Source organism: Nicrophorus vespilloides, unplaced genomic scaffold (genome assembly GCF_001412225.1).
Source record: "Nicrophorus vespilloides isolate i.1.1-1 unplaced genomic scaffold, Nicve_v1.0, whole genome shotgun sequence".
In the NCBI taxonomy this organism is placed as follows: domain Eukaryota; kingdom Metazoa; phylum Arthropoda; class Insecta; order Coleoptera; family Silphidae; genus Nicrophorus; species Nicrophorus vespilloides.
In genome coordinates this window covers 67,673-92,532 of record NW_017096045.1, presented here as the reverse complement: position 1 = coordinate 92,532, position 24,860 = coordinate 67,673, and the positions used below count along the sequence as shown (strand labels likewise).

Here is a 24,860-nt window from a genome sequence, read left to right as displayed (position 1 = left end):
GTTTATAGTCATGTAATTGTATTTGTAACAACAACAAAAATCGTGCCATATTTAGTATCATGTTATTAATTGCTAAAGTTATTATGATTGGTTACCTATTGTATATATTATTGAATGTTATTTATTTGTTACATTTACTTTTTATGCAATATTCATATTTTATTTAAAAATAAAATCAAAACAGAGCAAATTAAAAATTCATGTTAATATTATAAATTATTATTACAATCTATTAATTATTGCCGCAATTTCTTATTAAAAATATATCCGATTATTTGAAATGTGTTTTTTTTTTGTTTACTGTTTTCACACATTTAGAAATAATTTGCAATCGCGCGATAAAATTATAATAACACATACAGTTATTGTATCTGATTAATTGTATCATGATAATAGCATTATTTAAATACTCTCACAATTAGGATTTACTCATAAATCACAGTGAAACCATACATACTAGATGAGATATGTTTATGTTAAGGAGATTCGTAATCTTGGGTAAGATATGCACATCTATTATTATTAGAAATTTTTGATTATTTATGTTTTTGTGATAGGACTGTTCGTCTCTTGCCGCTGTTTGAATATAGTCAAATGGGAACATGACATTCGTTCAAAAGAACTCTTGGAAAAGGCACTCGGTAAATTATACATTTAACTTTCAACTAGTTAATTAATTGATTAACATTTTTTAAGAAAGTGACGCTGACCGGTTGCAGTCTAAAATTAATTTCGGGTTAATACATTCGGAAGAAACTACATCGTCGGATCCTTGCTCTTCGGGCAGAACTTTGATCATTTCAGAGGGATGCACCTCAAATTTAAAGCTTGAAGAGTTTCTACAAATCATCAATCATTCTAAAGCCGTTAGATTAGATGTAGATCATGATTTTGTTATGGACAGTGCAGAAAACATCTTAATACCGTACATCGAAGATGGAATAAATGAAAACCAAAAGGTTAGTACTCCATGCAGTTAATCTATAGTAATAGATTGTGGTAGTAATAACGAATTATTAATAAAGTTGTATAATTTCACAAAATCTGTAAATAGTTATTGTTATTTATTTTTTAGTTGTGGATTGGGTTAAATGTTGCGAAAGGTCCAGGAACTCTTCCAAGTAAACCTTTTATAATAGACGATGATTTCGCTGAGAAATTCCAATCTGCGAGTCTTTCGTTAGGATGGACCAAAGGTCTGGAGGATTTAAGAACGTATTTCACCATTGATCATATGAATGATATGATTGAAATTGTGAGCAATATCAATAACACAAATTTTGAGTTCTTTATGAATGCAGTACCGGCCAGTCGAAGCAAGGAAGCCATAGAATATCTATTTAGTAATGTCCTAAACCGCAAGTTAGTGATACAGGTGAAACCCGAGGATGTATCGAAAATCGATTTCTTGCTTTTACAAGAATTCGCTAATATTGATCGAATTGATCTAGACATGAGCGAAGATTTGAGAGAAAAGTTTACTAATAGCGCTGTTAAAGTAAATTCAACATTTTTCATCCTTTCTATAAACATTTTATTATTATTAGTAAATTTATTGTAAATAATATTCGAATAAAGAAGAAATTAATAAAATAAACGTGTGGCTATGGTTGCCTGCATCATGATACAAAAGATCGTTGGTTCGATTCCCAAAAACCAACAAAAAAAATTGTAGGGGCTGATAAAACCGAAAGGCGTAGAAAGAAAAGGAAACCTCCTAAAATATATATATTAAAAGCATTTTTAATTTAATATCTACGTATTTATATATGAAGATATAGAACAGCAAAATTTTGAATTTCGTATTGAATTCTAATTAGTATTTTTAGGTTGGTGACATTCAAGAAAAGGGGCAACTTCGTTTCATATCTGAGCGAAACCACTTTAAATGTCTTGTCAGATATCTGTCAAATTTTGTTATTAATTCTACTACTAATAATAATAATAATATAAACAAAACAATCAGTTATTAAAACCCCATTTGAAATTACGCCAAATATATTTTTCTATATTCATGGCTTATTAGTGAGGGAAAATGGGTAAAAATCAATTTGCACATTAATTATTTATGAATTTACATCAGCAGCATTTACAGACAACATTCAGGAGATATTGGACTTTTCATCGAAGAAATTGAAGAAACTGAACAAGCCACAGCAAGTGGAAGTACAGGCTGTAACATTGATACTGGATGACAATGATTTACAAAGACTGGATAACATAGACACTTTTATCAAATTACAAAAGGTAATTTTATATAATCAGCTTAATTAGAAAATAGTTTAAAAATGATAATATTTTAGTTATCTGCAGTCCGCAATCATTTGCTCCGGATGAATGGTGTTTTCAGGTTGCAAAATTTACAGACATTGAATTTAGCTCATAATAATATTTTAACAATTGAGGGACTAAAAGAATTGGCTCAATTGAAGTTTCTCAATTTGGCTGGGAATAACATTAAGGTACGACATTTACAATTAACTGATTTGTAATTAAGTTATCATTGCTCATTTCTAGACAATAGAGCATTTGAATACTAATGTGAACTTGGAACATCTGGACCTGTCAGAAAATATGATCACTCATGTTACAGATCTATCCTTTCTTCGCAACCTTAAGGTGAGAATTCAATTATCTATATTCCTTGCTTACTCCTACAAATAATCGTAATTTTAGGAATTACTTTTGCATAACAATAAGATCAGTCATTTGAGGCAATGTGAAAGATTTCTACCTAACAGTTTAGTCACACTCACAATAGCCTCCAATAATATTCAAGATCTGAACGAAATCTCACAACTAGTCAATCTTATTAACTTGAACAGCATCTCCATTGCCAGCAATCCCTGTGTTAACATGATTGATAATAAAATGTATCCTTTAATTATGTTTTTATTCTAATTACGCTAATGTGATGTGTTTTATGTTATAATCAATATTCTATAGGATTCTTTCGCTTTTTTTCCTTAACTTTTTCTAAGAGGTTTCAATTACCGTCCATTCATAATAAATTGGTGTTTGAGCGTAAAAGTTGTGGATGGTTACATGGTGAATGCTATAGAAAGGTATAATTTCGAAAACGATGTTATAATTGTTATGATTCTATATGAAAGAAATGTTTTAGTTTGAAGGGTGAATGGTTGTATTCGCAAGGGAGAGGAAGACATTTTCGCGTCGGCGATCACCAAGAGCTTTGCCAATATTTGACTTCCGTGTGTCCTGTGACTGGTGAACTACTTGAAACGGAGGAGGATAGGAAATTAAGGCTAATCTTAAGCAAGGCGCAACACCACCAACAACAACTTAGAGAACAAGGTTATTAATTTTTTATTTAGGAAATAATCAATTGCGTGATATTTAATAATGGCTTGGTGGGGGATGACATTCAATCGCGTTTCCACTTTGTGTGTTTTCGTTCGTGCCTCATATTTAACAAGGCGATGTACGTTCTAGGTAACTCTCCTATACCGTCCCCATCGGTCAGGAAAAAATTCCATGGATCCAAACATTCCCCTAGGTTAAACTGTGAGTTTCTAAACTAACAACAGCCATTAATTATTTAAATTGCTTGGTACACTTTATTCACTGATCAATATTTCCATGCTATTGATTTAGGGATTCTTTTGTTAAAAACAAATTTGCTTTCAGCTTCTAGATTAAGTAGTCGTTCGAAATCGCCAGATAAAATGTCGTCTAGCTGTTATAACAATTCGAATAACATCATGGACAATTCGTGTATAATGACCCAGAGTTTAGATCCAAGTTTACTTAATCAAACACCAATCATTGATCCGATGCGTGATACTAACGGGATCTGCTTAGACGGTATAATTTTTATTTATTTTATAATCTGTTAATTATATATTCGCGATTATATATTCAATAGATACTGAACCAATAAACAGTCCTCTTCAAGCCCTATCGAAATTAGTGCCTGTGCCCGAATCGTTGATGAGCCCGGATTATAGACCATCACCGTTGGTTTCGCGACTCGCTGCATTAGGTACACCAACGAATATTAACATCAAATCTACTCCGAAAATGGTAGCGCCGATGAAATCGCCGAAGATGACTCGAAGCCAAATTGCCAAACCTCGCACAAACTTGAATATCGATAATAGAAGAAATAATAGCCCGAGTCCAGTTAGAAATCGAAAGAACATGAATGGGTAAGTTTTAAATTTACGAGCTATTTTTATATATTTAAATCATGATAATGTAGAAATAATGCGTTTTTCCTATTTGTAATGTATTTTTAGCAGTAAACCCAATACACCGCCAACTAATCATAAACCGCTCGTTTCGGCTATGAAAAAGTCGCCGAGCACCGAAGACGAGTCGGAAATGTGCGATGCGAAATTGCAAACAATTCAAATGAAAGCAGAAGAGAGGAGAATGCAAAAGGATAATGAGATTTCCAGTAATAGCAGTGGCGACGAGAAGGCCGAGATGGCTGCAATTTTTATACAAAAGATGTGGCGCGGCTTCTATGCGAGGAACCGTGACAAAAATGTACAGGATGCGTACAAGTGTTTGCAAGCTCAGCGAGCAGACGAATACCTAAAGTAATGCGCAGTGTTCTATGAAATTGTCGATTGTGGTTTTAATTTTGAGAAATTTTTTAAGGAAATTGGCCACCGACATGGAATCAACGAAAGCTGCGCTGGAGAGTGAACGAAAAATACAGATGCTGCAAATGCAAGCTATAAACGCGTTATGGAAGAAAGTGTCTGCCCTTCAACCTGAAACATCCAACGATACGCAACCATCTGTAGCTGCTAGTAATCAATCGGTCAACAGTTTTGGATCTCTCGATAACACGGCCATCGTTAATAATTTGGCGCAAACGTGCACGTCATTACAAACACAAGTTAGTTTCAATGTACACCAACATATATTAAATATTCAAATATTCATTATGTTTTTCAGATACAACAATTGCAAGGATCGATGCAGGATATTGCGAAATTCATGTCGTTCTTTAGTCAAATTCAACCAACATTGAATCAACAGTTTAAGGAAACTGTAGCTGGGACTCAGACCGAAATTATTGCCGTCCATACACCTCAAGTAAGTTAAACTAAACGTCACTTAAAGTTTCCGTATATTCCATATAACAATTTGCGTACGCTGACTGTACACTGTAAATACTGTGTTTAGATCAATAATTGCACTCGAATTTTACGACAGTAGATGTAAATTAATCGGTGGAGGAGGGTGGTCCAGTTTATTCGATGTTTCTACATGAAGAATTGAATTACAGGTCCATGACCCATCAAGAACTAATGCAAGTTGAATCACTAGATTATCAAAGGCTAATACCACCTTATTCCTGCCCTCCTCACCATGCGTGTCTATTAAAATTATATGTTTTAATATTTATAATCGATATTTAGGGCGAGGGAGCCAAGAATTTCCCCTTCCAGAAGCAAGCACGTCCCTCTTCGCTGCCACTGCCCGTAAATCAAAAGAATCAACAGAGAAGATCCGAACCTCTCGACGCTGATGTCCGTCAATTTGCTGGTAGTCTAGTGGACGGAGTTATAAAAACTGTAAGCGAAACCAGAGCGGATTGCTTCGGGGTAGCACAAAACACCGAGATTACTGTTACGGATATGGAAAGAAACTGCGAAGAGGCGAAAGAGGCATACCAAGAGAACTAACAACTCTTGTACTTCTTTTTTTAAATTATTATAATTGTTCTCATCTGTGGTAATATAATTTTAAGGGCTCGCACCAAAAAAAAAAAGAAAGAAAAGCTTCGTTAAGATATTGTAGGTATCTACTAGATTATTTAATTTTATCGTTTTATGTTACTACCGTTATGCACATTCCATACTGTTTGCACGCGCACAAATTTTTACTTGGGAGAGAGAAGAGAAACGGCATTTTAATTCTGTGATTTTAGTTGTTTTTTTTTATGTTGTTTTTAATTATAGGAAGCGATGATATTTAGTGGAAAATAAATTTTAAATTTGCATTTCGCAAGTGTTCGAAGGTTGTACGTTTTTTGATGACAATGAAAACGCACTTGTAAAGTGGCTTCAAATTGTTGATGAGGATTTCATTAGGACGTATAAAGACTATGTTAAATGTTTTAAAACGGTATCAATCGAATCAAATAATATAAAAGACAAGGAACCAAAACTATATCCTCATTGTGAAACAAAGTCTATTAGCATTTGATATGTTCTTTGTTTTATTTACTCTTTTTTTTATTACCGGACGTTTTTAAGTAATTTACAAATGTTTAGAGAATGTGCGAGTTGCGCGCTATTTTCTATGAATTATCTCAATTCTTTTTTTGTAAACGAATTATTAACAATAATAATGTTATCTATGCATTAAAATATTATTAAGTATGTTTGCTTAAGCACTTCAAGCCTTAATCTAGTTAATTAAAAAACTTACATTGTGAATGAACAAGGAATGAGATTGTTATTGGCTTGACATGTTACAGAGAATAAATTTCAAATGTTTCTTCTTCAGTTCTTTTGTAATAGATTTAGAATGCCCTGAATATTCCCTTATATCTAATTTTACAATATTTCAATAATAATTAATAACTTTTTACAAAATAATTACGTAATAACGTTGTTTATATAGCGATATTAGTTTTGAATTCATGCTGTATTAAATCATAAATCTGTTCTTTCAAATTTACTCTTGTATCATAAAGTAATTGACAAAGATTCAAACAAGGTATATTTGCTACCATCAGAACTCCAAAAGCAACTACATTGCATATCATCCTTTATATGTACGCATGTGCTAGAAATTGTCGAACAAATTTAACCTTATTTTCGTTTATATTTCATTCGATATTTATTTGGTTTCGAAACATTAATAAATTTGGTCGTTCATCTACATTAGTTAGAAATATGGACAAAATTGAAGAACGTGATACCAGAATGGTTTGCAAATATGGGAGTAAATGTTATCAGAAGAATCCAGCTCACTTTGAAAAATATAAACATCCAAAAAGAAAATTGGATCAGGTAATATCAAAAGCAATGAAACGATTCGTTTGTATTAGATTATAATATCTTTTGTTATAGGGTAAGGCACCTATGGCTAAAAGGAAAAAGATTGAAATTGCAAAAGAAACTATATCAGACTCTGAAAATGATTCAAACTCTGAAACAATCATTAAAAAACCCATCAAAGCAAAAGTTGAAGCTAAACATCCCATCAGCACTGAAGATACTGCAGATAAAGAATCATATATATTCAAAGCCAGGGATAGCACGAAAACAGTTCCTAATTCAATTGATGAAAAGCTATTCATTAAAGAGAAATTTTTGGTTGAAATGCCTGATGACTTTTACAAATTTTGGGATTTCTGCAAAGAAATAAACGTTTTGCATCCAGAAAACGCTTTGGAGGAAATTGATTTGCAATTGGTTGGTCCATTTGATGTGTTAGCTCAGAAATTCTGCAACAAACCTGAACCTTCACCAGAAGAATATTTATTTCATTGGAGGTATTTGCATTTCCATCTATTTTTTTAATTATTTTACTGTTATTAATCAATTTCAGATATTATTATGATCCACCTGAATTTCAAACAGTATTAAAAGGAGACAATTCTAAAGGTTTTCATATCGGTTATTTTCGCGATGATCCAAAAGAGTTGCCCATTTTCCTGGCTTCGAATTGCGCGAAAATCGATGGTGTGCTCAAACAATGTGGTTGCAACATCTTTGCAGCAGTCAGGTATAAAAAAAATTGATTCTGATATATAATGAATGATAATCAATATTCTTGTATTTAGTTTATATTTAGAAGATTTTGTTAAATCTGCAGATGTCTTCAAAAAAATGGCAGTGTCTAAGTTACACGGATTGTTACGAAAATTTGCTCAAAAAGAAAATATAGCATTAACACTTAAAAACGATGCCATTAACAAGAGAGATAGGAAAGTCGTAACGAAAACTTTTAACAGGATTGGATTAGTCGTGCCTTATGATAAAAAGTACATATATTTTAGTATTAAATATTGATTGTATTTATTAAGCATTTTTTACTTTTCAGAACGCAATTAGGTTACAGAGAATTGGCCATGGACAATAAAGGATTGAAAACGCTATTCGGAAAACTAAAGGACGCCAGCGAGCAACATATATTAAATTATTTATCAGACTTGCAGCCGGTTATAACGTACGCCAGTATCGCTGCAGATGAATGCGATTTTGGCACAGGTTTAGAGTTGGGACTGAACATTATGGCTTTCGGTTTAAAATGTTTGGACAAAACAGCCATTACCTTTCTAACTAATTCGTATACGTTATTGAAACGGGACGAGTTTGCCAAAATTGCGAAAGCGCACATGGAGAACCGCAGGAAAGGTTCAGAGTTAAGTATAATTATATAACTTTGCTATTTAAAGATAAATACAGTTCATCTTTTATAATGCTTCTATAAATATCCAAGTATTCCCTACGTTCACTTTCCTGGTTCCTGTTCGTTTGTATCAGTCTGTTCGCGGAATCGACAATAGATTGTTGAAGATATTTTCTTTTTCGCTTGCAATCTTTGCTTCTGTTAGTATAATCTAGTTTAATTAAACCATTCTTATAAGGATATATTTCCAATTTGTTTTCTTTGAGATACGTTGGAAACAGGGAAATGTGTTCGCGCAATAACGATTTTAAATCGCCTCGATTTTTGTATACGTATTTTTGGAGAAAGTAAATGATCGTCGAAGGAAGGTTGAAGAATATGTATTCTACATAAGACATATATTTGGCACGATCTATTAAACTCACTAATTCGGCTTCTTTGCGTATTTCTTGTATGTCACTCACAGCTAAACCGTTGACTAAATTAAGCAAAACGATTGCAAAGCAGAAGACAAAAAGTAGAAAAATTACGCGACTGATCAGTGGATTTTCATCAAATTCTAGATCGCTACTGTTAAACTCTCCAGTCAGCATAATGAACGTCCGGAAAAGTGTTTTCCAGTAGTTTTTGAAATCGGGAAGCGTGTGACACGGTTTCCCGAAGAGCAGGAAGAACGAAGAAGCAAATGCCAATATAATGATAAAGTAGATGCAAAACAATTTGAAAAAACTTAAAAAAACTCTTCGTAACATTACAATGTATATGGTGAAGAGCGGTAAATTACCGAAAAGAAAAACTAATTCGAATGTTGCTAATAGGATGATGATGGCAAACAGTTGATTTTGCTCCGTCTCGTTCGTCGCGTTTATGCACGCAATGCTTATTATCAGAAACATTTCAATGTAATTTTCTACGTTCGTTGAATACTTTTTAAAATCGATGAAAACTTGAAAAATTTCCCGAATTAACAGTATACCAGACATCGAGTTTATCGTGTAAATTAGAAGAATCGAATGTGGGATAATTATAAATAAAATGAGGGCAATGCAGAAGAAAATATAAAATAATAAGTTTGAATAGAAAATGTAACTAAGTTTGTGCCATTTCATGTAGATAAAGCTCGAGAGGTATGGATGGAGGAGAAGACTTCTTAGCTCCGGTGATCTACTTATAAATAGGATCACTTCTGTTTCTTTATCGTATTCGGTAACGTTTCCTAACTCTACGTCTTTGTTGATTTTTGGCTTCTTCGTCGGCAGAAGGCTATTATAATCATATGTCATTATTATAAGAGTTTTATCGGTTTCGATTTTCGAGCACGTTATGCACGAGTCGAAATACTCTTTCAGAGTGTTCAAATCCATGTCGCTTATGCTCAGTACACCGTCGTGATCTTTATTCGCCAATGATGCACCACTCTGCAGTAATTCCTTGGTTATTTTCGATCCGGCATATTTCGAAGCAATCGCCAGAACGTAATTACCACGGTCATCCTGGTAGTTAACATCAACCCGATCACGACATTTTTGCAACAGCAAACGATAACAAGCGTTTGGATCGATACCCGGCTGCTTCTCACCATCCATATACTTTAATATTTGCAATAACACATCGTCCGTGTATATCGTACGTGTATCTAATAGAAGCAGTTTAAAAATTTCATGGTAACCCATTAACGCGACGTGCGATAGAACTGTTGGTCTCTCCTTCAATATATTTCCCCCATTGCTTAATATATAATTCAGGCCTTCCGGAAAGTTATTGCCAATAACCAAATCGAAAAAGTCATCGGCATTCTCATATTTCTCAATATTAGATAGAAATGCATTCAAGTCCCGATCGAATATCGACTGCCGTATTTCTCTTTTCAAAAGTTCATTTGGCCCAATCTTTTCACTTGGAAGCAATTCGCTCAGCTCTTTGATATGTTTCTTTCCGATCCACGTTCTCGCTGTATAATTCTTATTATTAGACTGCTCGACGTTAATATCAGCATCGATTAGAATCTTTGCACACTCAATTAGACTTTTACATTTATCGTTTCCATCTCTGACTAGTAACTGCAGTGCATTATTGTCGTACTTGTCCAATGCGTTAATATTATTTGTGTTGTCCACTATGACTTGAAGGATTTCCGGATTCTGACCTGAAATACTTTATGTTAAAAATATATATATTACCAAATAGATTAATATACCCATTGCAGCACAATGAAGCGCGATCCAATTATTATTTCGTTTCGTGGCATCTACGGCGGCTCCTCTATCAATTAACAATTGGATTGTTGCCGCGGTCACTTTATTTGCGTAATCGTAACAAGCTTTGTGCAGAATTTTAGCATTAAAATCGATAGTTTCGTTCAACAGTTCCGGTTCCCTATCTAAAATTGAATTTATGGAATTGTGATCATTATTTTGCACACTAATTAATAGTTCTTCCATCGCTTAACATTGAAATACACCAAATTTTGTTACATTAATGTGTTACCGAGCACTATAAACGTATATATATATACATGTACTATTTCCAAGTTCAATAATCTGCGTTTACTCAGATATTAACATCTGTTGGTAAATAAATCTAATTATCTTTATTTGCGCAGAACATGTTTACTTTATATAAATATTTATTAGTAAGTGATTTAATTAATAATAATAATTTATTGGGTGCAGAAAGTATAGTAAAAATTAAATTATGTTTGGACTTCAATTTCATAATTCAATTGATGATTAATGCAATAAACTATTGACCTATCTCAACATTATTGATTGCGAGTTACCAGTGACGTAGCATGGACTCACAACAATTATCTTACAACACAGTTGAGGCAATACACTTAATTCATTCTGTACTATTTCATTTTTATTAAAAATATAATTGCGTTCTTTAATTAAGTAAATATATTAAAGTTGGGAGGAAAGACCTATGGTCCTTTGTAACAGTAAAAGTAAAATAAATATTAAGATTTTTCACTCTATTCCTACGCCACTGTGAGTTACAGACTTACAAAAAGAAACTGAAATAGGACAACTTATCTTTGGAACTTAAATGAAAATTGATGATTTGAATCATTTCCAGTACAATGACACTACTGACTCGATCCGTTTGCACAATGCTATTATTTCTGTTGCTGTTAATTTACTCGGCTGCAAGCAGACCATTGATAAAAGCTGAAGAAAATAATGTGAAATTCTATATGCTAGAACAGAATAAATTAATCGTTGTACTAGCGCATGAAGAGGACACTATTTCAATGCATATACAACTGATCATTAACGGATCGCGCATATCTGTGTATGCCCACCGTGATTTAAATATGTTCAATAACAGAAGCAAATGGATTGGACAAATAAATAACATTGTTATTCACAAGACGGATGTGATCGAATACAGAATTACAACTATGAAACTGTTCAATAAACATTACAGTTTCACAGGAAAAGTATCGAAGATTAGTAAGTATTATTATATAATTTGTAGTGTTGTATTTATTATATTGATATTATTAATTTTGTTTCAGAAATACTAAATAATTTCTTCGATATTTTGAAATTAAATTAGAATATTTATTAATTATAAATTTCTATTGGGCAATCATATAAAAGGATATAATCATGAATCACAATTAACGAGTGAAATACAATATAGACTAAAATCTAAAAGAAAGTTAATTTTCTTTAAGAGCTATTTCACGTGGTACATGCGGTTCCGGTAGTTTCTCATAGGTAGGTTCAATATCCCAGATGTCCTTGCCGTATTCTGTAATGGTGCGATCACTGGAAAACTTCCCAGACGAGGCGATGTTATGAATTGCCATTTCCAACCATTTAGAGGAATCCTAAAACAATAATTTGTAAATTGGTGAAATATGTTTAATTATAATATAATACCTGATATGTTTCGTTAACTTTTTCTTGCATCTCAATGTATGCCTCGTAATCAGCAAGCAAATAGAAGCGGTCGTGGTTCAATAAAATATTGGCAATATCTTTGAACTCGTCGTGGTTATCCGGGCTGAAAAATCCGTTCTGGATCTGATCTATGACCTGGCGCAGTTCTTCGTTCTTGTTGTAGTAATCGTACGCATTGTAACCTTTCTTGCTCAGTTCTTCCACTTCCTCCACAGTCATCCCGAATATGAATATATTTTCTCTGCCCATTTCTTCAGCCATCTCGACATTTGCACCATCCAAGGTGCCGATAGTAAGAGCGCCGTTCAGTTGGAACTTCATGTTGCCGGTGCCAGAGGCCTCAGTTCCGGCTGTTGAAATCTGTTCGCTCAAGTCTGCAGCTGGTATAATCTTCTCGGCCAAGGTGACTCGGTAATTTTCGAGGAAGATTACCTTCAGTTTATCACCGACGATAGGATCATTGTTTATTAAGTTGCCGACCGCGCAAATGAGCTTGATTATCTTTTTCGCAATGTGATAGCCAGGCGCAGCCTTTCCGCCAATCATCACCGTCCGAGGAACAAATTGTCCGTTTGGATCCTTCTTAATACGATTGTACATTGTGATTATGTGCAAACAGTTCATGAGTTGACGTTTGTACTCGTGAATACGTTTAACTTGTATATCGAATATGGAAGACAAATTAATCTTAACGTTGTAATAGTTTTCAATGTACTGAGCCAATTTAAGTTTGTTCTCTTGCTTCACTTTCATTACGCTTTGCTGGAAATCCGCGTCTTTGGCGAACTGCTTCAGTTGGGCCAATTCGTCGAGGTGCGTTATCCATTTCTCACCGATCTTGTCGGATATCAAATCGTTCAGACCGGGATTGCATAGTAACAGCCAACGTCTTGGCGTAATGCCATTCGTTTTGTTTTGGAATTTTTCAGGACTCAGTTCGTAGAAGTCTTTGAATCTAAAAATAAATATGCAAATACAATCCTGCTGCTCACAATAAACATTATTGTTTTTTTCTTATATAAACGAAGCACTTACAAATCCTTCTTAATGATTTCAGAATGAATTCTTGCCACGCCATTAACAGCGTGCGAACCTATTATTGATAGATAAGCCATGTTTACTTTTTTCTCGCCGTCTTCTTCGATTAGAGACATCCGCCTCATCCTATCCATATCATCGGGCCATCTCTGAGAGACTTGTTGCATGTGCAGATGGTTTATGTGGTAAATAATCTCCAAATGTCTTGGTAAGATATTATCCAGCATAGTGACCGACCATCTTTCCAACGCTTCAGGAAGGATTGTGTGGTTTGTGTAGGCGCAAGTCTTCACAGTGATATCCCATGCCTCGTCCCAAGACAACGATTCCAGATCAACCAGGATTCTCATCAGCTCTGGAATTGCCATCGCTGGATGAGTGTCGTTCAATTGGATTGCCACTTTGTCCGGGAACAATTTAAAATCTGTTCTCACCGAGTCGCGCGACCCAAACTTTGATGATTTAAATCTGCGGATGATGTCTTGCAAGGTTGCAGCGCACATAAAATACTCTTGTTTCAAACGCAGTTCTTTGCCTTCGAAGAAATTATCGTTCGGATACAAAACGCGTGATATATTTTCAGCAAGATTCCTATCCAATACAGCTTGAATGTAATCGCCGTCATTAACTGTATAGAAAAGAAGTTATTCAGAAGTAAATAACAACAACAACAAGAAAATCATAACAAACTCACAGAATTTCAAATTAAAATCTATCGGAGATTTTGCTGACCATAATCGAAGAGTATTTACCACGTTATTTTGGTATCCAGGGATCGGATTATCGTAAGGCAGAGCGAAGACCACTTGAGTGTTCACCCACTTCTTGCCGGTTCCCGTTTCCTCGACTTTACCGTAAAAATTAATCGGAATCATGTATTCGGGTCTAGCCTTCTCCCAAGGGTTGCCAAAACGTAGCCAATCGTCGGGCTCTTCCTGTTGTTCACCATTAATTATTTTTTGCGCAAAGATTCCATACTCGTAACGAATGCCATAACCGTACGCGGCCATGCCTAATGTCGCCATGGAATCCAAGAAGCAAGCAGCTAAACGACCCAAACCCCCGTTTCCCAATCCGGCATCTTCTTCGTAATCTTCTAGCTCCTCCATATCAAGACCTATTTGATATAGAGCTTCGTCGCACGGACTTTCTATACCCAAATTGATCATGGTATTTGTTAATGAACGGCCCATGTAAAATTCCAGAGATAAATAATAAACACGCTGAAAATACAATAGATTATAAAATGGAATTTTTTGTCAATAATAACCTGTGGTGTCCAACCACTTTATTATTAATTATTGATATATGTATATGCTAATAAGTGTACTGTGTATCAAGTACAGTCTAAATGGAAAGTTCCCACGACAAGCTTATCGGCACTTGAAATACCTGTATAGGGCAATAAAACCTTTTTGGAGAAAATCTCTGGTTTCTCACATTCAGCTAGATATTACGTCCCATCTATGTTACTGTCTTAAACGGAGGATTATGTAAAAATTGTCCAGCCAACTATAAAAACTATGCCACCAACAATTAACGCAAAGAATTGTAAGATTTATCACCCTTTAAACTTATCGGGAGACATAAAAAACAACGCTGGCGCCTATCCTTAGAATATTATTCTGTACGTCCTCTTACATATAAGACAATACTTATGTTATTTTAAGTTAGTCCTAGGAAGAACCTAGTCCTAGTAATAGTTCCATACTACTCTTGAACAGCAACCTATGCTTGTAGCAACTGGAAGCTGCATTAAGAATCTCCCTCACCTAAGTGTTAAATAAATACTATTATTACACTGACTTTAATCTAGACTCTTCCATAAAACCCACTAGGATTATTAAAAAAACATTGCAACGGGTTATTGATTCAACCAAGAATAATTTGGGTGTCGTTTTATTGTGTCTACACATATATTTTTTATTAAAGATAATTGTATAAATTACTTATGAGTCACTTTAGCAACAATCTGGGCCAATTCTTTTTTATTAGTACCATTTTATATTGTTGTCAAGTTTCAAATATTATTATGTACAACTAGAATGTGTTGTAGATGAGCGTGAGAATATAATTGTATACTTTGGTTGTTTCATTCTCACTGCAGTGAACAGTAAACTAAATATTTATTGAAATATTTTTTTATTTATTTACACGCGATCAGTTCTATACAAAGTTTTCTTAATTTTATGAGAATAGTGAATGTTTCTTTGACACACTTTCAATGAATACCAAAGAATTAGCATTTAAAGTGTCTTCGTTGTTTACGTTTATTTTTTCGTGTTATTTTTAACTAGTTTATTAAATCCGCACTTCAATATCAGTAAAGATGAATATATTGTACGTGTGGTTGGTCAGCAAGTGCGATAGCCTTTTTACCCAAATGAACTAGTAAAGATTAAAATTGCCAAATAAATCAACAATACGGATTTTGGGCTATTTGAGGAAATTAATCTGTGATAGAGGCTAACATATGTAATGTTACAACTTTCAAAAATCTGAGAAATGAGAGAAAAATTGGTGTCAACGTGTTTTTGTGCCAATCCCATGCATTATCAGAACCGACATTCACCGATGATAATCGAAAAAAAGAAAATATAAAAATTCCTCTAGAGGTTTATTTAATTAAATCACTAATAATATTTATTATCTATATGTAAACAGATAACAGAATGTGATAATTTATGAGTTATTTATTTTTAGGGTGGATGGCCAATATATATTTTTTTTGTCCTGTTCTCATTGAAATGTAAAAACTGTTTGTTGTTACCTTTGGGTCTTTTTCATAATAATATTGTTGAGTTCGGATCCACCTGGACACTAGATGATCCTTGACGGTATGAGCCAAGGCGAAATAGTAGTCCCTGGTGGTCGCGACATTGCGATCTTTAACGAGGGTGTAATGCAGATGCCTGTTGAAGGTCTTTTTGATCTCGTTAACATCCCCTACTTCGGCGATGCCTCGCACGCTGATTTGCTTCCTGCGCTCATGATCACTCTGCGGTTTGGACATCTTTACTAACTATCCCCGGTCGTATCAGGGAAATTAATAAATAACTCCCGACCGAACACCGGGTGATAGCGAAATGTTTTACAAAGGTCATTGAGGACATAAGAAAAAGCGCAAGCGTTGCTCAGTAAAGTAAGTTCTCTTGCAGCTAAATATATGTATCTGAGTAGGGTTTCGTTTCGTTGTGTGCGTTGATCTTTGAGTAAAACCGTGCGCGTATGTGTGTTGAAAAAGAACTGGAAAGAGCATAGACACACACATTCACACGCACACATCTATATACCAGCATCAGCAGCAGCGAGTGCTTGCTTTCTCAATTACCTGATGACGTTCTACAATAATTCTAGTTCTTCTATTCGGCCATATTGGCTAAGAACTCTGTTTATAAAGTTAGTGACAACAATATTTGCATAAAACGTTCCATCGTCCGTGCAGTTCTCCGCATTATTTACGAAATGCTATAACAAATACAGAATATAGTTTGTAGTAAATTAAAAGTGGGAACGCTTCCAATATGTAAATACGGATAGACCTGCCTGTTTGTTGACTGTTGTTGACCTAAAAGTGTATGAAATTCCGTGCGCTGAATACGAACGTGCATACCTTCCTAGAGCACGATGTGTTTACACCAATATACGTTGCTGAGATAATTTGTTCTTCCTGTTTAACATGTCAAATAGCAAGAAACAAGAGCAGTATATATTAAAGACATCTTCAGACGTGGGAAGCTCAGTTCCACCCCGTTACCAGCCACCACCACTTCCTCCATCTTCAACTAACACTGGAGGAATATTGAAACATAAAGATGCCAAGCACTATGTACCAAAAATATTCCACTCACAGCAGCAGCAGCAGCAACTGAAATATCCCTATTCTTATCAAGTGGGCATCCCACAAAACAATCGAGTTGTTGTTGATCAAGAGGAGACTCAAGTGCAAGTGCATCAAAGACATTTGGATGAACAAGCAATACACCAAAAAGTACAAAATTCACGTTTCACAGAGGAAGAATTTAACAGGCAAACAGACATGTTAAAATTTGTTAGGAAAACTGATGAAAACATTAAAATAATACCAGAACAGAATCGTCAGCATGATGCCAGACAAATGCAAACACTGATAATTGAATTGAGGTCCCTTAAGGAAGCTAACCAACGCCTGGCAGATGATAATCAGGAACTTCGAGATTTGTGTTGCTTTCTTGATGATGACAGACAAAAAGGCAGGAAGCTTGCTAGGGAATGGCAAAGATTTGGACGTTACACTGCTTCTGTGATGAAGCAAGAAGTGTCTGCTTACCAGAGTAAACTTCGAGAATTAGATAATAAGCAGCAAGAACTCATCAAAGACAATCTTGAATTGAAAGAATTATGTCTATGTTTAGATGAGGAAAGGGGAAATAGTATTTGTGCTTCTTGTGGCAGCAGTGCTTCAGGAACAAATTTAAGAGATGATGGAGATGGGTCCAGCTCAAGTACAAATGCAGATGAACCAACATTGATTCAACAGTATACCAATCTAAATCTTTCTAGAAGAACAGCAAGTAGAGAAAGATTATTGCATGACAATTTGGCTCGACAGCGAAATTCTTTTAATGGTAAGCACTCAATTACTTTTAAAAGCAATAAATATATTAATACGGTTTAATATTTCAGATCAGATAATGCAGTATGTGAGAAGTCTGGAGAGCAAAGTTAAACAATTGGAAGATGATAAAAGATCGTTGACACACAAAATAAATCAGATTGCTGCAAGTACTGGTGATCCAACAATTGCTATGCCCATGGACATAGGAGTCACAGCATTGACTGGTAGACCAGAAGCTGTTGTAAGGGCTCTGCAAGTTTTAGAGGTCCGAGAGCAATTGGAGAGGGAGGGCAGACTTGCAGATCATGGAGAAAACATTATAGAATCAAATGGTGATATGGATGATGGAGAAAAGGCACTTGTTAGAGAAATGTGCAATGTGAGTTTAATTAAAAAATCTACATTTTATGTGGTGAAAAATAATTGATTGTTGATTTTAGGTTGTATGGAGAAAATTGGAAGAATGTCCACAATCTAGGAGATAATTACTATGATATTACTATTTATAAATTAGTTTCATTTCTCTCAATTAATGTATTATATATTTATATTCGCTTTAAGAGATTATTCATATTATTTTATTACATTTTTATATAACTTATAAGCAAAGTGACATTACCATGGTGGGCCAATATATAATAATATTTACAACAAAATGAAAGTATAAACTTATATGGTGTATATCATTAATTATTGTTATATTTAACTTTCGTTATTTCGTCGTATTTATCTTTCGAGACCAATTCGATTACTTTACTTTTTTATCAAAGTAATAAAACATATTTTAATTTATTTATTACATACTTTTTTTAATACTCCAACTTTCCATTCCTTGAATCATCATTTGTCATCAAAACACACAAATTAAATACTGCATCTAATACTTAATTTGTAATTAACAAGTTTATTTATTATATTTTATAGGAACAGTTCATGAAGTACCAGTATAATTCATAACAACTTATATATATATATAATTATACAGTAAACTGCAAAGTAATTTCTTGAATAAATATATTTATTTAGATATCACAAATAGAACAAACGTCGCCGATTAAACATATGTTGTGATATTGGTGTCCACAAACCAATGTGCAATGTTCTAATATCGCAGAATTTATAACAAGATCACATTTTGAACACTTTTGATTGGGTTTAATAACATCTTTACCTTTTAAATCTCCTGCATGCTTATTGCTTAAAAACTTTTTTAAGCTCAATTCGAACTAAAATATAAAAGAAAAATTTGTAAATTCAAATTATTATATTTGTGTAATCTTACCTGATCCTGTTTTCCGTTTATGGTTTCAACGAAAGTTGTGCTCTTCTCGTGTTCTCCAGTAATTTCGCTAAATATACACAACTGATAAAACTGTACACCCAATTCACTGTTATCTATATATTTGGAATACTTCTTTAATAACTCGACTGTGTTAACACCGCCTATTGATTTAATCATACTTAGAGCGAATTGTTTCCAAGATATTGTTGCGGTGGAATCAAACTCTATAGCTTTATCACAATTTAAACATTTTTTTTGTTTATACTTAATTAACTTCCTCACAGATTCGTCCCACAAATCGTACGTAAACTTTTTAGAATATCTACAGAAGAGGTCGATATCGGAGAATTGAACAAGTAAAGGCAAATTTATGTTTTTCGTAAAAGTAGACTCTATATGGTTCTTATACATGTAGGGAACGGATTTATAAATATCAGATTTCTTCTGGATCAATTCACAGCCAACATCATAAAACTTTGGTTGATTATTTTTTGCATTAGGCAAGGGAAACCCGCAGCTGCATAATAGGGAACTATTTCCATTATACTTTATAAACATTTCTAAAATATAGTTGAACTCTAGCGAATCTTTATCTAGGCCTTTCAATAAATTTTCATCTTTTAAATGATCAACAAATTGATTATAACACCACTCTGAAACATTATTGTCATCTGGTTCTAATTTACTTATATACTCTTCAAACTGTTTGAATTGAGCTAATATAACATCTAAAGATCTGGCAATTAATAGTTCTTTAAATTGAGGTAACTTTAATTTTTCATTCATCTTATTCACTTGATATTGCCTAAAAATTATATTTGTTACGTAGTTAGTATCTTCCGATTTCTCTGTTTGATCTTCGACATGTAAAGGCTCATCCTTTGCTTTTTCAGAAATTTCATCCGGTTCCGAATGGTTTTCTTTATGCGAAGAACAGCCTTCACGAACGTAACCATTATCAACAGTAACAATTCCATTTGAAACACTAGCTTGTTTTTGCAACTTTTCCAAATGCGGTTCTAACTGCGATAAAATTTTGTTACCCTGCAACTTGTCCTTAAGTATACTTGAGAGATTCATTTTTATATTCTTCAACTCATCTTTGTACTTCAAAGATATTTGAGCGCACATATAAAATTGCTTATTATTCAATGCTTCGGCGAGCAGCATTTCTAAATCCATCAAGGCCATCATTTTAATATCTTTGGAATTCCACAAATATATATAATTTTTCACAACTTTAACATCCTTTATAATTGATTTACATTTAAATATCAATTTCATCTCACTATCAAAGATCATTAGTAAATTAGGTCCGAAGGTAATGAAGAAATTGTCGGTGACGATGATTTTCGAGAAATTGACGATGCCATGAACGTCACCGCTCACGGTCAGTTTCAAATTCGCGTCGGCTTTACTACGATCTATAGAGACCAGCTCCGATTTAACCTCGTGCAGACTCGTCTTAAATTGATGAGTACAGATAACGGAAGCATTAAAATCTGCTTCCCATATTCTCAAACCGGGTCTCGTGCAATATATCTTAACGCCTTCCAAATTTTCTTCAGTCGCGAATATCTCATCGTCCTTTAATATTTTGAAAATACTTCTGTCCTTACTTTTTAAAGCTACTTTTTGCGATGGACTCACGGCGTAAAAGCATGCTCCGAACTCGCCTTTCCTAACTTTTTTTCCAATCTGTCGGTATTGCTCAAAATCCGTGTCACAAAGGTATGTTTTAGTTTCAGTTGACGCTAACAAGTATTTGTAGTATACATCTAACTGTACAATTCTACTATCCAAGTTCATCAATATAGTAATTGGATTATGGAATATGGTTTTTGTCTAGAACAAAACAAATATGAAATTTCTCAACCTATGGGTTTAGTCTTAACTACATTAACTAAAAATATGTTGATTCACGCAGCAAACAGTTTAAGAAACGCTGATTTATAACATAATTGTAAACACTCAGTCTAAATATTCAATATTAAAGAAATATTATCACATGTTCATTAATTTAAATGAGAATTTAAGTTTAATTGTTAAATATTTATTTTCTATGAAATATTCAGTTCTAAGAAAATATGTGTTTACAACATGAGACAAATATGTTTATATACTAATGAATGTGTTTACACTATGTAACATCTTATACATACCAAACTTCCTATATTTGAAATAGCTGATACTTTTCCACTGCTGTCCCCACAATAAAGATCATTGAAATTCCAAATTAGGGCTGTTATAATGTATCCTTTATGCTCATTATATACTTGATGTTTGTAATTGCAATCAGTAAAACAATGTTCAATTAGAATTACTGAACCCTTTTCGGTGCCTGCAGCAATAGCCTTCTCATTTGGGGCAATAGCAATATTAGATATTGCTCCTTCCTAATTAATAATTGATTAATTAATTACAATAATTTAATAGTATGCAAGAATATCACCTTCGTTGGAACTAGCTTGAGGAATTCACATGGATTTCTTGTAAACACATATAGTCCACCACTTAATGAACCAAAAATTAAGTAATTTTTGGATACATTGAAACAAGTATACTGTAATAGAGCACTTATTTATTATAAAATATTTATCTTAAGATGTTAAATAATACCTTAATGCGTTGCGTATGCTTTAGTGGCTGTTTTATGATATTGTTAATATCATTGTTCATAAAATCGATCAAAAAATATGCTCCCGACATTTTCACTATATACAAAACACAAAAAAAAACAAATGTAGGTTATGTTGATGTCTTTGACTTTGACATAACAAACTTCAAATTATTATGTGAATACCAACTTTAGAAAATGAAAACTTCGTGCAGAAAACGAAATGTACGTGAAAAAAAATTGAACGTTCATTCATTAAGGTTGGTTAACTTGTTCGAGAAAGTGCAATGGACAGACAGACAGTTCAAGGCAGTTGTGTGAAATAGTGTAGTGTTTTGTGTATGTGACTTATTATATTTAGATGTTATTTATAAATATTTCGTAAGTCTGATTTACGACTATTTTCTCTTATCTGCTAAGGGTTTTGCGATTTTGCAATTATTATTAAACCGCTTTACTTCTTCTTTATAACTATTTAGAAAGTTCTATAGATAGATTTGTTATTGCAGCTAGTGAAATGGAACTACCCAATGAAATACAAACTTTGTTTCAAAAATACAATGCCAAATGTGATATAGGTGGATGCAACAATAGTTTGGAACAAGTCGATGATGGTGATATTATCGATGTGGAACAAATTAATTTGGGCAATGATGAATCATGGTATGCGAATGGCACTACTATTATCAGTTGTTATCATCAGTGTATTAAACTTCATGATTTTAGGTTAATGGAAACAAAATCTGCACAAACATTGAATCTGAGCTCTTGGTTATACAATCATCAGGATGATTGTAATAACACTTTCAATTCTGAACAAGTTGAAAGTAAACCATATGCTTTAAAAAAGAATATAGACACTAGAACGTTTACAAGACCCAAGAAAAGGAATTTGGGTGCAGCTTTGGAGAGATACAATGAGGAAGATGAGAGAAGAGTCAGCTTATCAAATGAAATTCATAATTATATCTCCAATCATGAGGACACCCAAAAGCATAAGCCTTTGGACTTTGATTTATCTCAACCAACGTATACACACTTTTTTGATAATATTTTGGCATCTGCTAAGGAATCTGACTGTTTCCTAAATATGTCACCGCCGAGTTTAGTAAATTCTATGTGCTCTTCAACTTTTACCAACTTGATGGAAAGCAGTATGATAAAAAACGACCCTGTTTTGAGAGAAATTAGTAATGAAAACTACGGAGAGGAAGCTTTAAATTTTCAAGTCAATGAAACACAACAGTGCCAATCCTTTACAGAAAGCTGTAGTAGCATTAACTCAGACTCACCAGAGACATTTTTGCAACAGACGTTACCCAAATTGAATGGTACTTTCAACAATATTACAACTGAAGAAGACAAAGGAATATTTGAGGAAAATTTAGAAGATAGTTTTAATGAACTTATTAAAGGTACAAATCATAATTAATAACATTTAATTCATTATATTAAGATGTTTGCATTTCTAGGTGATAGAGTTTCATTTCAAAAGGACACCCATGCAGAGAACATAGATCCAAATATAACTATAAATAAGATTACTGCAAATAAATTTAATGCGACCTACGAAAAAAGGAACGACAATAAATTTAATAACACTTTTAAGAAAGATTCGTTCAGTGAAGTTAAAATCCTGAACAGCACATTTCAAAAAGTTCAAGACAATAAAGAACGAGAGAAAGTATTATACGAAATGCAAGACAATAATCTAAATCAAACGTTCAGAAAGAAAGTGGAGGAAACGTTTTCCAGGAAATCTTCGTCTATTGGTTACCATTCCAATAGTACAGAGACGGTCGACTGCAATAGCACAGTCAATCTCGATACTAAAAAAAATTCTCCGAAAAACGTAAGTGGAGGCGAATCTGATTATAATTTTGAAAAAGTAAACAGCTCACTAGAAAGCTGCAAAGAATCTCCTCCACTCGTTATTTCGAATTCTGATAATTCAGATGTAATCAGTCCTATTCTCAATACTACTAGAGACATTGAACATACCAGGATGGCTGAAGTAGAGGCCATTGTACAAGAACAAGAGAGAAGTAAATATTTATAATATATTTCAATTTCAATCAATTTTTTTATATAATGTTATTGATTGTAGGTTTACGAGTGATGTCTACTCCAAAGCCATCTAAATCGTTATCCAAATTGTTCGAGAACGCACGTATATCCCCAATTCCAAATTTGGTGATCAAATCGAATTATTCTGATTCGGAATTATCGTCGGAGGAATATTCAACAGTGCGTTCTACATTATCCGAGAAGCCAACGCTTGAAAGAAACGTGAAAAGTTTAAGTAATTTAAAACAGACATTCGAAGTTCCAAAATCGAAAATGCTGTATACAATGAGCGATGCGAAAGGAGGTAGTTTATTGAAAAGGCCTGAAAGTAAAATAAGAGGTTCGTGCAGCAACCTCAGATCGCTCAATTCACAATTGCGAAAGTCTTACACAAATCTGCAACCGTACAACAGTAATTTGCCAAATGTAGGTGCTAGAACTAAAGTCGACCTTAACGCCACCCAAATAAGATCTGCCAAACAAGAGGTAAGTGCATCGCTTCAGTATTTAAGCAGAATATATATAGAGAAATATTATATTCATAGGTATTTAAAGTACCGGACACGCCAAAGGAACAACCACCATCTAGCGCTAACGATACTTTTGTGAAGCCACAAAGTAAGATGAGTAGTTTGCCTAGACCCATCTCTTCCATAGGTATCCATAGATCAATGTCAAGGATTCCTGGACCAAAATCTGCTAAGTAAGTGTTAGTAATTAATTTATTTTACAATCCAATTGTAACTTGTTGAAATTAGTCAATTAAAATTATTAACTCAAGTGATGATAAATTATATAGAATTTTATTAATTCTGTGATATTTTCAAAATAAATATACAAATCTATGCCTATTTTATTATTATTATTATTCAGACAGAATTTATGAAGAAAAATTAAGAAAGTAAAAAAAAATCAAGCTGCATGTGACTATTTGTATGTGTTTTTGTTTTAGGCCTACAAATATTCGACAGATATCTAGATCATCCAGTAAAATTAACGTTAATG

General features: G+C 33.6%; 7 protein-coding genes across 9 annotated transcripts; 4 read left to right on the top strand and 3 right to left on the bottom strand.

Moving 5' to 3' along the window:
• The first annotated feature begins 1,900 nt into the window (after positions 1-1,900).
• Positions 1,901-6,488, top strand: LOC108569250 (centrosomal protein of 97 kDa). 3 transcript variants are annotated; one of them, XM_017930730.1, is made up of 14 exons: positions 1,901-2,039; positions 2,096-2,247; positions 2,304-2,462; positions 2,518-2,619; positions 2,677-2,873; positions 2,982-3,065; positions 3,125-3,315; positions 3,454-3,525; positions 3,649-3,825; positions 3,887-4,169; positions 4,263-4,565; positions 4,627-4,870; positions 4,930-5,070; positions 5,397-6,488. In XM_017930730.1, exons 1-14 carry the CDS (start codon positions 2,036-2,038, stop codon positions 5,661-5,663), a joined length of 2,376 nt encoding a protein of 791 aa, XP_017786219.1. In that variant the 5' UTR covers positions 1,901-2,035; the 3' UTR covers positions 5,664-6,488. The 3 variants fall into 3 exon arrangements, with proteins under 3 accessions (XP_017786219.1, XP_017786218.1, XP_017786220.1); XM_017930729.1 differs by having other exon boundaries at positions 1,902-2,039; positions 4,260-4,565; XM_017930731.1 differs by lacking the exon at positions 3,454-3,525 and having other exon boundaries at positions 1,902-2,039; positions 4,260-4,565.
• A 293-nt stretch (positions 6,489-6,781) lies between these two features.
• On the top strand, positions 6,782-8,413 carry LOC108569252 (UPF0609 protein C4orf27 homolog). Its single transcript, XM_017930734.1, has 5 exons — positions 6,782-6,998; positions 7,059-7,483; positions 7,540-7,716; positions 7,775-7,975; positions 8,035-8,413. The coding sequence occupies exons 1-5, from the start codon at positions 6,882-6,884 to the stop codon at positions 8,372-8,374; spliced, it is 1,260 nt and encodes a 419-aa protein (XP_017786223.1). The 5' UTR covers positions 6,782-6,881; the 3' UTR covers positions 8,375-8,413.
• LOC108569251 (transient receptor potential cation channel protein painless-like) lies at positions 8,359-10,829 on the bottom strand. Its single transcript, XM_017930732.1, has 2 exons — positions 10,541-10,829; positions 8,359-10,489 (listed from the first exon to the last, which is right to left on the bottom strand). The coding sequence occupies exons 1-2, from the start codon at positions 10,782-10,784 to the stop codon at positions 8,367-8,369; spliced, it is 2,367 nt and encodes a 788-aa protein (XP_017786221.1). The 5' UTR covers positions 10,785-10,829; the 3' UTR covers positions 8,359-8,366.
• Positions 10,830-11,909: 1,080 nt separating this feature from the next.
• On the bottom strand, positions 11,910-16,388 carry LOC108569239 (glycogen phosphorylase). Its single transcript, XM_017930714.1, has 5 exons — positions 16,063-16,388; positions 13,987-14,515; positions 13,290-13,920; positions 12,234-13,209; positions 11,910-12,181 (listed from the first exon to the last, which is right to left on the bottom strand). Exons 1-5 carry the CDS (start codon positions 16,303-16,305, stop codon positions 12,011-12,013), a joined length of 2,550 nt encoding a protein of 849 aa, XP_017786203.1. The 5' UTR covers positions 16,306-16,388; the 3' UTR covers positions 11,910-12,010.
• Positions 16,389-16,461: 73 nt separating this feature from the next.
• LOC108569240 (coiled-coil domain-containing protein 85C-A) lies at positions 16,462-18,703 on the top strand. The gene is made up of 3 exons (XM_017930715.1): positions 16,462-17,899; positions 17,958-18,268; positions 18,330-18,703. Exons 1-3 carry the CDS (start codon positions 16,972-16,974, stop codon positions 18,372-18,374), a joined length of 1,284 nt encoding a protein of 427 aa, XP_017786204.1. The 5' UTR covers positions 16,462-16,971; the 3' UTR covers positions 18,375-18,703.
• Positions 18,704-18,867: 164 nt separating this feature from the next.
• On the bottom strand, positions 18,868-21,913 carry LOC108569234 (Hermansky-Pudlak syndrome 5 protein homolog). The gene is made up of 5 exons (XM_017930703.1): positions 21,791-21,913; positions 21,624-21,734; positions 21,334-21,567; positions 19,172-21,016; positions 18,868-19,115 (listed from the first exon to the last, which is right to left on the bottom strand). Exons 1-5 carry the CDS (start codon positions 21,878-21,880, stop codon positions 18,912-18,914), a joined length of 2,484 nt encoding a protein of 827 aa, XP_017786192.1. The 5' UTR covers positions 21,881-21,913; the 3' UTR covers positions 18,868-18,911.
• A 154-nt stretch (positions 21,914-22,067) lies between these two features.
• On the top strand, positions 22,068-24,860 carry LOC108569248 (the record flags this gene model as incomplete). Its single annotated transcript, XM_017930726.1, is given in 7 exon segments — positions 22,068-22,169; positions 22,298-22,451; positions 22,515-23,203; positions 23,261-23,833; positions 23,896-24,341; positions 24,401-24,558; positions 24,808-24,860. Coding segments are annotated over 6 exon segments (2,065 nt in total), but the record flags the coding sequence as incomplete, so codon positions are not given.